The sequence below is a fragment of the Gekko japonicus genome, unplaced genomic scaffold (assembly GCF_001447785.1).
Source record: "Gekko japonicus isolate JY-2015 unplaced genomic scaffold, Gekko_japonicus_V1.1 scaffold244, whole genome shotgun sequence".
In the NCBI taxonomy this organism is placed as follows: Eukaryota; Metazoa; Chordata; class Lepidosauria; order Squamata; family Gekkonidae; genus Gekko; species Gekko japonicus.
In genome coordinates, this window is record NW_015165838.1 from 192,154 (window position 1) to 209,454 (window position 17,301).

The 17,301-nt window shown below is 43.3% G+C and overlaps 1 protein-coding gene across 1 annotated transcript in view; it reads right to left on the bottom strand.

Moving 5' to 3' along the window:
• Nucleotides 1-17,301, bottom strand: part of OCA2 (OCA2 melanosomal transmembrane protein) — a 205,010-nt gene that overhangs the window by 159,300 nt on the left and 28,409 nt on the right. Inside the window, exons 3-5 of the mRNA XM_015410957.1 lie at nucleotides 15,513-15,698; nucleotides 5,875-5,932; nucleotides 4,082-4,154 (exon numbers count right to left, since the gene is read on the bottom strand). Of these exons, the coding sequence (XP_015266443.1) occupies nucleotides 4,082-4,154; nucleotides 5,875-5,932; nucleotides 15,513-15,698 (317 nt within the window). The remainder of the gene's footprint in view (nucleotides 1-4,081; nucleotides 4,155-5,874; nucleotides 5,933-15,512; nucleotides 15,699-17,301) is intronic.

Below are 17,301 nucleotides of genomic sequence, written 5' to 3' on the forward strand. Positions count from 1 at the left end.
AAGTTAGCCAGTGCCGCTTTAGCTGTAAGCTCTTACTTTATATAGCACATTGAATGTGACATTCTTTGTAGAACTACTTGTAAGCACTTAACCAAAAAACTGCTTGGAGTATGTGTTAAATTAGACCACTGCACCATGATCTACAAAACGGTTTCGACTGTTACTTTTGGATTTTAAAGCAAATATTCCACTATTGGTCTCCATGGAATGAATAGGCTTATAATTAAGATCTCTGCTTGCTTTAATATATATGACAAAACATATGAGATGACAAACATGTTTGACTTTCCTTAGTCCCCTCCCCTTCCCCAGTTCTTTCTGTTATTGATTCTCCTTTTTTCTTCCTGCTTCTACCCACTTTATCCCTTGCTAGTGTTAGCCAGCAGCCCTACACAGATGTTCCGACTGTGCAGGCTTTCACCATGACATAGGGTTGCCAAGCTCCAGGTGGGGCCTGGAGATCTGCCGGAATTAAAACTGAGTACCAGATTAGAGAGATTAGTTCCCCTGGAGAAAATGGCTGCTTTGCATTATACCTTGCTGGCATTCTTCCTCTCCCCAAACCCACCCTCCCAGGCTGCACCCCTAAATCTCCAGGAATTCCCCTAATCAGAAATGGCAACCCTAGCAAGGTGAGAGAGTGGGCACTTAGGATCTGCCTGTCTGTAGGACCATCTCCCCAAATATGCTCCCACTGTAGCAGCTGCACTCATCTGAGCAAAGCCTTTGGCCTGCAAATAGGTAAGATCAACAGCATCCTGTATCCTAGTGTCCTCTGCTGAGACTGTGACCCCACCTGATGGAACAGCCTTCCTGATGAGATCAGAAAGGCTCCTGTGCTCCACAGAATGCCTCAAACAGAATTGTCCAGGAGGCCATTTTTAAAATCAATCAGTGCTATTAATTGCCTCTGTGACTATTAAAATAATAACTGGTCTTAATGTAAGTTGGAAGGCCAAAAGGCACTGTTCTCCAAGAAACACCCTGGCTCTTTCTAAAAAAGAAAATGGGATGGCATTTGGTTTGATTGACGAATACCTTATTATGACACCAGTAGCGTTATTTATTCTTTTCAGAGAATCAGCTTCTAATATGGTAATTTAGCTTGTTCCAGGCCTCTGTCCTCTATGTGCCTATATAAAAACATTACAATTTTGCATAGATTATAGCAGAAGTTATTAGGAACACAGCATGAAAGGAAGTGCAGTAATGAATGGTAAAATAGACAGAGTATTTCAGAGTAAGTCTGTAACACTAAAAATGATTTCCATTATGGCAAAAATCAGGTGTACTTTAATACTTTTTTCTTAATTGCTCACTCAAAGTATTTGAGACACCAGTAGGATCATTGAGGACAAGGACTGCCCATCTCTAGGTGAAACCTGGAGTTCTCCCAAAATTATAATTCATCTCCAGACTTGAAATGTACGCAGACGGAGAGTGATTTCAGCAAAGCGTACTTTATTCGATCAGGAACAAGACTGCTTTGGCCGCCTCGCAGGCCGGCTTATATCCCCCAAGAAACTGCCACCCAAAACATACCCCTACTTCCCTATAGGTTATTTACAGTGGCCGAGAGTCCCATAGGTTCTTGGCCGGGAACCTAGCCCCCTGATTGGAGCGGGCTAGGATCCGTATAGTCCATTGTCTCTTGGAGTGAAGCTTGACAGTTGTCTCTGGACTTGTCTGGACTGGATACATTACAAGACTACAGAGATCAATTCTGCTGGAGAAAATGGCAACTCTGAAGGTCATGCTTTATGGCATTTTCCATGCTGGAGTTCCTCCCCTCCCCAAGCCCCGCCCCCCACCCCCCCAGGTTCCACCTACAGATGTCGAGGTGCTTCCCATCCCAGAGCTCACAATCCTGTATGGGACTGATTATTATATATGGTGAAATATCAGATCCTACCAAAGGCACAGACAAAGGTTGTGGTGGGAGTTCCTATGACCCAAATCTCAGAGAAGTTTCCTTCCTTCATTACCGAGGCTTCATTCTGAGCATAGATATTTGGATGGGACAATCTGAAAATGCTTTCCGAAGAACAAGCCAAACACATAGAACTTCACTTCTGATAAAAGAAAGCCTCCAGTGGAACACTGGCACAAAACACCTTCTATAGTAAGCGCTTTGAGCTTTTAAGCCAATAAGTCACAGACTGAAAAAGGAACTGCAACTTTGCCATTTCAGAAAATTACACTAAAGCTATTTAATTTGAATTGTTGCCAGTGTGGAAAGCAAATGCATTTGTGATCAAAAATAGCCTTAGAGTAAATCTTAACAGACACGGAAAATTCCCATCAATTCAAGGTCAGTATCGGGGGAAGCATGGTCTGCTGGCTTTGCAGCCAGTAGCCTCATCCCAGCCATCTCAGTACGGAAAACCAACTGTGGAAGGAGGAGATGTTAGATGAGGATATTCAACAAAAGGGGGAAAAGAGAAAAGGAAATTCAGGGGGGATATGAAGCTGTGCCAAATCAACTACAGTACACAGAGACCACATCCCAGAGCTTGTGGCTGAAGCCTTTTTTAAAAAAGTAACAAAAATGTTGAAAGAACTGTTCTAATTTTCTATTTTTAACACATTTTCTCTCTCTTACTATGTTCCCCATGTAGTACAGGAACACAGACCTCTTTCATTGGCTTTGTTCTGCCTTCCTACTCTCATACCAAACTGCACTGAGTGAGGAAGCAGAAGCAGAAATAACGAGCCCGGCAAGCATCAAAGGGTGGAGGGCATGACTGAAGGAAACTGACTTCAGGTCGGGCAGAGATCTCAAGGTTCTGTGAAGACCACAGTGTAGGATGGAAGATGCAGGCCACTGAGTTCTGAGGAAGGCCCTCTGCTGGTGCTTCAAATTAACTTTATTGCTACACGAGCCAGCAAACGCAAACAGCAACCTGTACCCAAGTCCTGTGCCACTTGTACGTGCAAAGTGGAAAATGCTCCTATGGTTGCTTAGTGAATGGGCAGGGAGGAGAGGTGCTAAGCCTTGCCATGTGGCGCAGACCTTGCCTCTGAATAGCAGACTCTCCAACAAAGGAATACAACTTGGTGTTGTAATTGAGCTACACTAGCCACTGGTAGCATCACAGCCTGGCTAGCTCCCTCCCACACCCTTATCATGCAGCCTCCAGGTTGAGTACCAACTCTCCTCATTCACTCATCATTGTTTAGCAACGAGAGTCCAACTGCGCATGGTCTACACTGAATGGCCGACACCTGGCTTTTGGGACTATGACAGCACAGATATTATTCCTATTCCTGAGTAGTAAATACAGCAGCCCAGATCCTAGATTAGGACAGCAAAGATTAGGACACCCTCAGGAGGTGGTGGATGCTCCTTCGCTGGATGTTTTCAAGCTGAGGCTGGACAACCATCTTTCGGGTATGTTGTAGGGCTATCTTTTGGCTATGCTCCTGCAGAGTGCAGGAGGTTGGACTAGAAGACCTGCAAGGTCCCTTCCAACTCTAATATTCTATGATTCTAAGTGCTTTGAGCTGCAATGCAATGGCTTCCTGTGCACTAGAATGGGCTTCCAATAATCAAGGATGACTAGCATGGCATAGGGTTCCATTTGTGTTCTGTTCTCAAATGCAAGAATACTCAGCCTCCACTGTGCTGTTCACATGCCATCATCAGGACAAGGTCCTGGGTGGTATATTAAAAAATAACCTGTGTTCCCAATCAGAATTGGAAGTCTTTCTTTTTCATATTGATGCTGTCATCCAAATTTATTCATATGCTTTTGGAAATTAAACTGCAGATTGCAACCAATTTATTTTTTAAAAATAACGAGGAAACATCTAAAAGGGAAATAACAGAAAAACTAGACCTTTTGCATTCTTCATTACCACTTGGATAACAAAGTTGGGAAACAGGTTTGCAAATGAACTCATTTACTACTTTAAGGCAATCCCAAGAGACAGTACCTGGAGCTCAAAAGAAATAAATCACTGTCAGTATTTAATTTAGCAAACAACGAGTCAGCCATTTCAAATCAGCCTGTTATCAGTGATTCTGTACTACATTCCTCGATGTGTTTTTTTTAAAACCAGGTAATTGATAAAAGGATACTGTAGCTGTCCATAGGTGACACTGCCAGCATCTGCCAAAGCATTCCACTTTCAGGATGGATGCTAAATAAAATCTGAGATGGTGCATAAGACAGTTACATGGTGAATTAGTAAATTATAAAACAATCTCCCTTAAAAGTTCTGAAGACAGTTTAATGCCTGCTTACCACAATTCCATAAAGCAAGAATCCTCTTGCAGAGTTCTCCATCCCAAGCCCATGCCTACTGAACTGCTATGTAAACTTAGAGCTCCTGAAATAGTACACAGTTATACTCTTCTAAACCCATTGACATCAAAGTGGAAAGGTGTCATTCCACTTCTGGTGATTCTGTACCATAGGTCTCTCACGTGCTACTTGTATCTACATATGGCAGTTGCTAATATGGTATTTAAAAAGGAAGATTATACTAAATGTACATTCTAGTTAGTTTGAGATTTACATCTGAATTACAGATATTTAGAAAGAAAACTAGAGTTTTAGTTTCATACGTTTCTCATTTCACCTTCACGTTCCACCCCTGTCATCACCCGCTGGTAAAAGTATATAAAATCAGCAAGGGGTTGGGACCTATGACTCCCTTTCACCAAGATTTCCTCCAACAGTGAGAGACTTTTCTCTGCTGGAAGAAGACATTCTCCACCACAAAAAGTCTTTAACAGAAGAGAGTCATGGGATCCAATCAAAGGAATTTTGCTACTCCCATTCATTCAAGTTTCTAAAGATACGTTTAAAGCAAGAACATTCATATGGTGAGCATTCATAAGCTGTTAGAAGTAATTCCCATTTTATTCAGTGGGGTTTACTCCCAGGGAAGTGTTTTCAGCTGGGGAGCACATTTGTCTCTGTTAATTTTAAAAGTGATTGATTTACAGCTAACCTTGTATCAATTGTCTTCCTATCTGGACTTGCATTCCTATCTGGAATAGATCTAAAAGTGTAGCCTTTGGGATTTAACTCACAGATCTATTTCATCTCAGTGCAAACCTGCACAACACTGAAGAGTCCTATGACACCTTAAAGGCTCTTTGTTATTTGAGCTTCAGTAGACTAGCATGACTAACCCTCTGGAAGCCATTTCCACAATATATTCCTGCAATGCACTTTACACCCACCAACATCTATCTCGCAGGTTACTTGACTAATGGGAACCATGGCAGGGCCACTTCAAGCAATGCAGCTTATATAGGTAATTTTCCACAGAGTTGTGAGAGAGCTAATTTCATATATTACCAGAGCAGTGAGGAAGCAGATTCCACATGCTGAAGCCACAGATTGATCCACTAAAGCCTAATAAGAAGGGAAAAGCCCTGATAGGTGACGACTAGCATGGAACTATCCTCTGGGCCTGGCATGGTGGGAACCTACCACATCCATCACTGGACCCACTGGATTCCTCCTAAGGACTGTTACCAGAATGTTGCGGGGTATAACCATGCAAAAACACCACAGCCACAGTATCCTGACAGCATATACAGAGAGCCTCTGTGCAGTCTTCATTCCATTTTCCTAGCCAATATTCCAGAGTAATCATGAGTAGCTGCAGGAAAACCCATTCCAGATATTATGCTGGACTAGAAACACAGAGGGGCCTTTGGGAAAAGGAACTAGACAGCAGTTTTAGGCTGTATGCCTGAAGAAGGTGACATGAAATATTCTCCTGGGTTATGCTCACCTATACAAGGAATGTGGGAAACTGTGACACTTGCATCACTTTTATCTGGCAAAGCAGAGCCTATTTAAACACTATCAGAGACCTAAAATAGTTCCAAGACTTTAGAAATTCAGTACTTACAGAGCATAGAACTACAAAGATGAAAAGGCCAGAAACTTTCAGGAATCTTAAACAGCACCTGTAAATGTAAGGAGAAAAAGTTTAATAGAGAAAGAACACAGAATTTTTTTTTATTCCATCCAGTTTTAATCTTTGGTGCCAGTTTGGTGTAGTGGTTAAGTGTGTGGACTTTAATCTGGGAGAACTGGGTTTGATTCCCCACTCCTCCACTTGCACCTGCTGATGGGACCTTGGGTCAGTCATAAGCTCTGGCACAGCTGTTCCTGAAAGAGCAGTTTGTGTCAGAGTTCTCTCAGCCCCACCTACCTCACAGGGTGTCTGTTGTGGGGAGGGGAAGGGAAAGGAGTTTTTAAGCTGCTCTGAGACTCCAACTGAAGGCCAATCTCCTCCTCCTCCTCCTCCTCCTCCTCCTATCATAAACTTCTGAGGGAGGCAGTTACAGTGCGATTCTAAGCAGTGTTTCCACACTTCTAAGCTCCCTCTAAGCTGTGGAGTCTTGTGAGCAAAAATTCTACTTTGTGAGCTACAGGCATTAAAATTATGAGTAAGCAATCTGGCTACTGTGTAAATTAGTTTGCTCTGGAGCCATCCTTCCTGAGCTAAGACAAAAATGTGTGAGCTGGAGGCTAAAAAACTGTGAGCTAGCTCACACTAACTCAGCTTAGAGGGAACACTGCTTCTAAACCCCGTGACTTCAATTGACTCAGAAGCATGTAATTGTGCATAAGATAGCACTGTTAGGGTCAAATGACACATTATGGCATCCACAGGTCTGACCTGTGGATGTGGATGCCATTTTAGAGAAGAATTTGGCCATTTAAAAATCCCACAAAGGCCCAATCTTGCCACAGGCCTGACCTCCCATGGCTGTTTCACCACCTGAAAAGGGTGCGGGGAGGAGACAAGATTGCTTGGTCCTGCAGCACTAGCCTTCTCAGCCTTTTTAAATGGCTGGACTCTGCTCTAAAATGGTGTCAGTGTCCACAAGTCTGTCCCATGGATACCGTAACATCTAGTTCGGCCCTCAGTGTACTAGCTACATAGACAAGAAAGTGCCAGAAGCTAAAAGAGAATGGCCTGCCCGAGAGTTCCATGGCTCAGCTTCTACACTGTTTTGTAAGAATCTTAGGAGATGCTTTATACCAAGGTCTTTCCCAACCCTGATATCCATGATTCTCAAGAAGCAAACTAGACATGATGCTAACAGTATGGCTGCCAATGAAAACAAATCCTCCCTCCCTTTGTCGACCTTAGCTATGTCTTGACATCAGAACATTCCATACTCCCCAATCATGTCAACAGCCGATTAAGTGGATTAGAGCAGGGAAACACACCCCATCACACCATGATGCAAAGGAAGGAGAGGGTTACTATGACAGATGGGCAAAGGTTTGATAACACTATACTCTCCTGTCATTTGAAAAACAAATCATAGTAACTTTGAAGCAAAAATGAACACACATGAAGCTGCCTTATACTGAATCAGACTCTCGGTCCATCAAGGTCAGTATTGCCTACTCAGGCTGGCAGAGGTCTTTCACACCACCTACTACCTGGTCCTTTTTAACTGGAATTGCTGGGGAATGAACCTGGGATCTTCTACATGCAAAGCAGAGACTCTTCCACTGAGCCGCAGCCCTTCCCCATAAAAATGACAAATTAGGGGATGATACCAGTACCAAAGGGTTGCTGATAGCGGGGAGTGCTCCACCAAGTAAGTGTGTGTATATCAAGTCGCTTCCGAATTATGGTGACTCTATGAATTAATGACCTCTAAAATGTCCTACCATTAATAGCCTTGTTTAAGTCTTGCAAACTAAAGGCCACACTTCCTTGATTGAGCCAATCCATCGCATGGTGGGTCTTCTTTTCCTATTGCCTTCAAATTTTCCCAGCATTATTGTCTTCGTAAGTACCTGCTGTAGCTCTTTTTAATCAAAGACCAGCTTGTCTGCCTTTTGTTTGTCCCATGGCTCCCTTCTCCACATTTAAGGACATTCCTACTATAACTGTATTATTGTTACATGTTTTAATTTTTTTCCTTAGGAAATGGTGTTCTGTAGAACTGTTTCCAGAGTATTAAACACAAGACTGACTTCATTCTTTCAAAGTAAGATTAAAATTAAGATTGCTATAAAGGCCAAGAACGAAGCATAAAAACCCATTAAACAAATGCTGTAGAAATCAAAAAGTGCTTGTCCTTAGATAACTAACCCATCTTGATAAACTGGCATGACAGAGGAAGGAATGTAATTTTATTAATAAACTTCAGCACTTAGAGCATTGCACCCTCCCCTTTCATCCTTTGGATGCTTAGACTTATTGGAATCAGTGCTTTTAACAGCTTAGCAACCAGCCATGCTCAGGCCTGACTTACACGTATTTATCAACCCATGACCTTGCATTGCAATTCTAATCTGACATAGTAACGTCATTCTATGCCAAAAGCAATGGAAATTTAAAACCCCAAATAATGTGTTCCACTTTATCTAAGAATCCTTTCACACAGTAAGAAATGTGACAGAAAAATGGATGTGCCAGTGATTCATGCTTCCATTTTTTATTCTCCTGGGCAATGCGTAAGACAGCAACTTGCATGTCTCTGCACAGCAAGTTGCTCTACAAGAGTAGGTTTCTTCAGTTCTCCATAGGAAGAGAGTGAAGAGAGCAGGCAGCAACTTATAAACATTATAAATAAATGTCTCTCAAAGGTAATTCAAAATATTCACTACAGAGGGGGGGAAATAGTCATCCCACCCATTTTTCTGGCACCAACATACATACTGGCTTGAAATACTCTGAAATTCCAGGTTTATATATTAAAGTTGCATAGTTGTGCTCACAGAAAATAAAAGATCAACTCAAGGAACACTGATAGGCAGGGCTATTTTGGGGCAGGAACGCACAGGAACGGAGTTCCGGCTGGCTCCTGAGTTAGCCACGCCCAGCAGGAACTCATTAGCATAACAGGCCACACCCAACAGCAGAAACTCATTAGGATTGACTACATTAGGGGTGTGTGACCTAATATGCTAATGAGTTTCTGCTCTTGGGTGTGGCCTATTATGCTAATGAGTTCCTGCTGGACTTTTTCTACAAAGAAAGCCCTGCTAATCGGCAAACAAAGAGGCACCTTTTTTTAATTAACAAATTTCCCCTGGCCAGCATCTTTACACATTAGCTGGAGAATGCAGTAGAGAAGTCCATAGCTCCATATCGGGGGAGGGGGACGACACATTTAAGGAATATAGCCCAGGTTCACATTCTCTCTCCCGACATATTCCTTTGATCAGTGTATTATTTAACAAGAAGAGCTTTTGGTCTCTTCACAACAGTAGCTTCTGCAAGAAAGGCTAGAATAATCTCTCTTTAGTAAACACTGCATCCTCAGTACAGTTAACTTTGATCATACAGACACCTGGACAAACTACAGCAACAGCATCCTGCAAGCCTTTTCTAACAGGAAAAACCAGAAAATTCTGGCTTTAGGTCAGACTCTTGTATGCAAGTCAGGAAGTCACACATCTCTTTAACGAATATAATCTGAATATATGAACAAGGAGTGACAATGAATATCTCCACATACTCAAATACCAAATGTATGTGGAGTTTATGTACCTTACAGAAACAGATGAAAATATTCCTTTCTTTGTACAATACCCAGAAGTGTGAGTCACACACTCCTCCCCCTCAACCCCCATTGTACAAAGTCGATCCACAAGCCAATTCTATACTACAGTTTATTCTAAATGTGCAGATCCAAGACTCCTTTATAAATCAGCAAGGCTTTAAAACACCAGTCCCCAAACCACCAAAATTTCATTTGATGCCTAACTTAATTTAGGCATCAAATTTAATTTTGAAGAGAATGACAAAATTAACACAATAAAATTAACAATATACAGGACATTTAATTTCTCCTGTGAAAATCAGCATCTCCCTATGCCCCCAAATTTCAACTACTTATAAATATGAAATAGAGAGATAACTGATTTAAGGGTAGAGGAGAGAAACCAAGCAGCCAGGAACTATGAAAAATACATTCTGCCCAATACCATACCAAATGCCATTTGGGAACCTTTCTGGGATTCCTGCAAACACTCTTGTTTATCATATTAAACCCATACACCACCATAAAGTGATGGTGACATCCAAACTTGTGGGGAGATTGGGAAGAGTCTCCAATGCAATACAAGAAACTGCAGTTAGAAAAGAATAGCAAACCCTTGTGTATATTCAAAAGCATTATGAACAGCTATAGGACTCTCTGGAACCCAGACCAAATGCAAGTGTCTTATCTAAAACCACACTTTGAAGAATACATGGGTACACTCATTTTGGAACTAGAATCTAGCGTTATCACTGCACATACTGTGGATAAATATGTGTGTGAATGAAACCCACCCTATGCCCAATGTAGTGTTAAAATCTGCTCCAAGGGGGCACTTCTCATGTATGTGTAAGGCTCACTATCTCCCCAGTCCCTATTTTGGGCTTTAGAGGTAGTTTGTGTCAGAGCAGTCGACAAGTGATTTTTCTCTAGGAATTCTTTCTCCAATCAGGTATTCAATTTTACAGGCAGTAACTCACAAGGACTTGTGGGGTGAATCTTATTTCCTTCTCCCTCACTATTTTCATTGTCCCTTCCTTGAACGACCCCATAGCTTCTCCTTTTCCTACCTCTTTCTCTCCTTTCTATTCTCTGAACAACCTACCTTTATTTCTTCCCTGTCTTCAGTTGTTGGGGGTGGGGGATTTTGCGTATGTGCATTTCCATGCCTGGAAGTTATGGTGACTTCTGGTGACCCCTAGTGGGGCTTGGACATTTCAAAATGGCGGCATGCTATTGCCTACTTTTGCATCCTGGCCCTGGTATTCCTTGGAAGTCTCCCTTCCGAAGTTCCGAGTACTTGCCAGGGTCAAGCCCTGCTTAGCTTCCAAGATCTGATGAGATCAGGCTTGCCTAGGCTATCCAGGTCAGGGCCTGTCTTCAGTTTTCTACCCTTCCCTACCCCAGACATCATCTACCCAAAGAACTATAGCCCTTGCATGGAGCTCAGCACCAATGTTTGCCTCCCCTCACATGGGACTTGCCATGGAGGGCCTCGGCTGTGCAGGGCCTTGCCGTTGGCCTCGCCTAGTGCAGGACTCAGGCCAGGCATCATCACCTGCCTGGCCTGGTGCAGGGCTTAGTCAGGCTGGATGCCTTTTGCCTCACCTTGTCCCAGGCTTGGGCTGGGCAGGGCACCACAGTATGGCTTGCTTGGAACGGAGGTCAGCTGGGTGCCAGTTTGTACTTTGTCTTGAGGGGCTGAGCCAAGTGCCTCCACCGCCCTCAATCTGCATCTCGCACGGAGCTCTGGTGGGCCAAGCTCTATGTCCCCTGCCTCGCTTCAGGCTGGCTGGCTGCCACCAGTTCCACCTTGTGTGAGGGTTGGGTGGATCAGGGTCAGCCCTCCTGTCGGAAGGCTGGCTGGCCCTGGTTGGAGGCAGGCCATCAGGCCTCCAGGTGATCTCAGTTGCCAATTTGCCCCTGCCTGTGAGGTAAGTTAGGCTGAGAATGTGTAACTGGCCCAAGGTGAGTGTCCAGGGCAGAATGGACATTTGAGATCCTACTCTGAAACTCTATCCACTATACCACATCAAAGTTCATGTGGAGGCTGCTGCTGAATAGTAGCAAGCAGCTAGGCCTAGGTCAGTGATGCAAGTTGGGTACAATACAAGCAAGGCATCCGGCCTGGCCCCAATGAGTCCTCCCTCCAGCAGTTATAGCACAGTGTATTTAAAGAGCCAGCTGCCTGGTTCATTTTACCTGACTGTGTGCTCCTGTTCATGACAATGGTTGAATTGGATTGCTCTAGGGTTGCCAAGTCTTACTTGTGTCCTGGTGGGGAGCTCCATCCCGGCTCCTGGAGTCTTCTGGTGTGCCTGACATGCCAGGCATGATGATGTCACCCAGAAGTGACGCCATTGTGCCAAACACATCATTCAGGGGACGCAAATGCTAGAGTAGCATTTGGGTAAAAAATCTAAGGTCATCATAGAGTTTACCCAAATGCTAGAGCATTCCCCACGCAACATGCACAGTGCAATTACATCACTTCCAGGTGACATCTTTGCACCAGGCATGTTGAGCACACCAGGGTTCCTTGGGGGCAGGGTTCCCCCTGCCAATCAGCAGCAAACTGGGGCCCTTGAAAGCAAGAAAAACCCTGCCCCCATCAAGGGAGTGGCAACCCTACACTGCTCCCTCAAAGACCAAAATATCCCTTCAAAAGCCCCTACTCCTATCCTTGCTTTTTACTAACAGACATCAATCCTGTTGTGATTGCCTAGCAACGGTCACTGAGGGAATCTGTTTTTCAAAGCAACAGGCACTCATTTTATCATGGGAGGGGCCTTTAACCTCCTTATTTTTAAAAAGATTTCGGCACTCATTTTATCATGGGGGGGTAGGCTTGCCAAGTCCTCCCAGGGGGCGGGGAAACCCCCGCCCCAGAGTTCCATTCCCCGCCACCGCCAGGTCGGGCCCCGGGGGGAGCTCCACCCCGACGTGCACGTCACCAGGAAGTGACGCGATCACGCGGGGCACACTGGGGGCGGGGCCATGACCATCTGAGGGAAAACATGTCCTCTCTAGAACAGCTATATTTGCATCTGGTAGTACCTTAGAGATTAACCAGATTTTCAGGATGTAAACTTTCAAGAGTCAAAGCTCCTCTTGTCAGATACCTCTCTAGGTATCCCCAAAAACTTTATGGTTTTACCACGGAGTTTTCAGTAATCCATAGAGAATTAGGATGTTACTTCCAGGGATTCCCCAGAAGTGATGTCACACCATCACCAATCCCCACCCCCTGGGCATTCAGCACCACTCCCCCATTTCCCACTGGTTGCCAGGCCAGGCCTGTCAATACTAGCCTCAGGAATTCTTCCCCTGCACATTAAGGTTTCTGATATCTAACATTCTTAGGTTTATTGCCGGAGCAGGCATAATTCACAGCTTTTATTGGAGCTTTGCCGATTTAGGCCATAGCTCCAGACATTACAATAGTATAGTAATTTCTTAAACTTAGATCAAGGTGAGATCAGTATCTGTGACCTAAGGCAGAGATGTAAATAAGAGGCCTCGTTTTAGATAACCTGCTGCCATCATTAGGTACACATTCCTTGAAAAATTGTTCAACCTTTCTCTCCTGGTAAAAAAAAAACACCCTGGATGCAGTCTGGAGCCAATAGTAATTACTATAGTCTCCAAACTGGAGCTATTCTGTAACAATATTGTTTGACCACTGAGGAAGGTCAACTGACTGAAACGCATTTGCTCATGGTCAATAAAAGTCCATCTTTGGGATTAATGTACAGTTTTATTCTGGAGGCTATTACTTGGGCCTATATTTGTTTATTGAATTTGTAATAAATACATGTATATTTTATACATTTGATAATATTTATGTTTTAACTTTAGTCACAGAACTATTGAGCCCTTATATTTTGATTTCCTTAACCTTTTGGTTATTAATTTGATGCACTTTCAACCCACTTTAGCAATAGTTTGCAAGTGGTTTTTACCATTTCCCACAGTAAAATCTAGTTGCAAAGTGCATTGAAAGTGGACTGACTGCGTTATTCAGCATGTGAGAAAACTAGGATCAAACTCTAAAATAAAAGAAGGGTCCAGAACCACTGGAGGGCTTCCATTTCCAAGGAAAAGAACCACACAATTGACCCTGCCCACAATGGTGCATAACAGAAACAGTGTTAAAGTGGCTCCCATGGCAAAGTAACAAGTAAAAAATACCCTATAAAGCCCTAAATATATGTTTCTCTTTAGCCATAATTCTATATGGATCTTAAGAACCCAGAAAGGCTTTAGCATAAATTATTAACCCTAAGGACTAATATTATGTTATATGTTAAAAGCAAAACACAGAAGCTATACCAGATTTTCTTGAATAAGTAGAACAAATTCAGAGTCCAGTGGCACCTTTAAGATCAACAAAGTTTTATTTGAGGTATGAGCTTTCGTGTGCACACATACTTCAATAGGCTACCCAAGCCTCAAAAATTAAATTTACCCTGAAAGTGGTTTCATAGAATTTTTCTTAAAATAAATGATTGTAAGACCAACCAAGGTTACAAATACGGACATGTTTTCCCTTCGCATAAACTAACTTTAAAAGCGTAAAAGGATTGTTTGCTTAGCTCCTACCATTACATGGGGCTATAAATCTGAAGGGATTTTATCATTTGTTTCATTGGATGTTCTGCCTGAAAATCAATGGCATGATAAGACAAAAAATATGGAGTGTTGCTTTACTCATTTGTTGAAGGAAAAATCAATTTCATGATTCTTTCCCTTGGCCGTTGATATTTGCAGAAACATTAATGGCAAAACATAAGGTGGACACATTGTCACAGACACGCCAAACCAACCTCTGAACCTCCACAAACCATGCCCTCATGAAGCCAGGCTTGGCTTAAACAGTGGCTTTTGCTGAGAGACTAAGAGAATCTCATTTTGGCTTAAACACAGGCCAAGTGAAGTCCACGGGTCTAGCTGCACTGTCAAGCATCCTCCATGTGAGCAACCCACCCCCTTCTATCAGATCAGTTCATAATAGAATGGTCAAATCTCTGCTCTTGCCTCAGGCATCTTCTACTGACCAAATGGTCAGTCTTTTGTCTGTCAAATGCATAAGCAGGCAGGGACAAAGGGTTTCTTGCCCCCAAATCCTGTCCCAACTGTATGTCAGGAAATACCTTCTGGATAATCCTCTCATTCCTGTCTCTAAATCTTTGTCTAAATATCAGCATTCTTACACCTATGCTATAACTCATCATGTCTAGTGAATAGTCACCCATTCAGCTTCATCCCACCACACATTAAGAAACCTCAACTCCATTGTCTGGCACCTAGGCAACACCGGATCATGCCACTGTTCCATAATGGGACTCCCATCAACCCACTGTGAAACTAGCTACCACACTTAAGCATACTCTCAGGATACTTTTGGGGTATAAACAAATCCAGTCCCACACAGGCATGGTGTGATTGGGCTGGGCGTGCACAAAGCCATCACCCATGATTATAACTCAGGTCGAGCCCATGCACCTCCTCCCTACAACTTCTGGACCTCACCACCTCTACAGGATAGGTATAGTATTACCCCAATCTCCCCATCCCCTCTATCTGTCAGCTAACTCCTTTTGTTTCTCCACTTCCACACTGTCATTTTTGTCACTCATTTGTCCCTATTGCTTTGGGTTCCTCCCCCCCTTTCCCACATGTGTTTTGCTCCCTCTGGGACTACTAGAGAGAGTAAAACACATTGGAGGGGAAAACCCTGAAGCAAACAACTGACAAAAATGACAATGCGGAAGTGGCCCTTGTATGCTTGCAGTCCTTGATTTGAATGTAAATATCTAAATTATTATTTCTCTTAATAAAATTCAGTTTGTCCATAATTTGGACTAGTTATTGACTCAACCAGAGGTCTAAAGGGGACTCTGTAAACACTGATAGCAGGTCCTCACTTTACCCCAGCCTCTCGCTAGCCCTGACTTCGTCGCTAATTTCCCCAATCAAACTAAAGGCAATAATTTATTTTATAAAACTGGTAGGGGTAATAACATACCTCATTTTATGTAAATTGAATTTGCCATGGAAGGTGTCCAAGACTTCACATTTCTCGGAGGAGGAAGCAGATCTGGACAAGCTTGTTCTTTTACTTCCTGGCGGAAACCTTTGCTCAGACTCAGCTGAACTGTTTTCCCAGGAATCATCATCTGTGGTGAAATCTGTGTTATGAACAGCCATGCATCTTACCCTGTAAAACATTATTGGCAAACATCAGTGCACACCATTTTTTGATACCGGGCCTGTCAGCAGTATTAAGAATCCGAGACACCAAACAGCAGCAAAGGTTAAGGATACTAAACTTTTGAGAACAGAACTATGCCCACTACAACTCAGCAAGGAGCTTATCTAGTAAGGCAGAAACCCAAATGACTCGTGAGTATGGTTGCCAGCTCTGGGTTGAGAAATACCTGGATATTTGAGGGGTGGACCCTGGAGAGGGGCCTCAGCTAGGTTTAATGCCATAGTGTCCACCAGTTAGGGTTGCCAGGTCCCCCGGCTACCTGTGGGGAATGGGGGGTAGGGAGATTTGCGGATGGAGCCTGCAGAGGGACCCCAGTGGGGTATAATGCCATGAGTACACCCTCCAAAGCATTCATTTTCTCCAGGGGCACTGATCTCCCTAGTTTGGAGTTAAGCTGTAATTCAGGAGGATCCCCAGGTCCCACATGGAGTCTGGCATCGCTAGCTCTACTTCCAAAGCAGCCATTTTCTCCAGGGGTGCTAACTATTTTGTCTGAAGATCAAATAATGCCAGGAAATCCCTACGCCCAACCTGGAGGTTGGCAACCATACTGGAAAGAATTCTGCGATGGGAAAAACAAGAGGGGGACTGTAGAAAGAGAGTTTGTAGAATGAGTTGAGCATGGGTGAAGTACTTTTTAGGCAGAAAATTAGTTTCACCATCTTGTCTGGTGAAGTAATATTTCCTTGCCATGTTCTTAAGCTTAACGCACCAATTCTTAGTATATACATTTATTTCATGTATTTCCTAATGTCTTGTAATTAAATTGCCCACACTTTAAACATGACTGGGGAATAGGAATCCTCTCGTTTGCTTCACAGTAGAGCAGCAACCAAAAATATATTGCATTCCATAAGAGTATGGGGCTGGGAGAACCTCTCTCATAACCATCATTAAGAGGAACAACCTTGAAGTGAGTGCTTAAGCAAGGAAACCTATATTTGTCTAGGATCAGTTAAGGTTCATGTCCTCAGCACACTGCAAGCTGATCTCCTGATAAATTCTCCTTCATTTCAAGAGAAGACTGTTCTAGAAGGAACAAAAATCACTCCAAGCTGAAGAAACTTACGCCCAATACAAACCATATTTCTTTTTAACAAGCCCTTCGCTCACGTTGTCTATGGGCCCTCCACATGAAGGATGCTGAAAAGCACATCCTTGGAACAGCATTCCATATGGGGCTTTGATACTTATAAGCCTCTCAACACTATCTGCTAGAGCTAATTTAGCACAATTAGGGTTGCCAATCTCCAGGTGCAGTCTGGAAATCTCCAGAAATCACTACTGGTCTTCAGTCTACACAGATCAGCTCACTGTAGAAAACAGGTGCTCTGGAAGGTGAACTGTGCAGCATCCTACCCTACTGAGGTCCCTCCCCTCCCCAAATCTCCAGGAATTTCCCAATCCAAAATTGGCAGCCCTACACCACATATTCCTATTGGCTCTGATGGTCCTAGCATGGAAAGCTTCCAGATCATTCACAGACCATTCCAGACCATCATATATACACAGTATTCCCCTCTCAGATGCATGTAGCACCAAC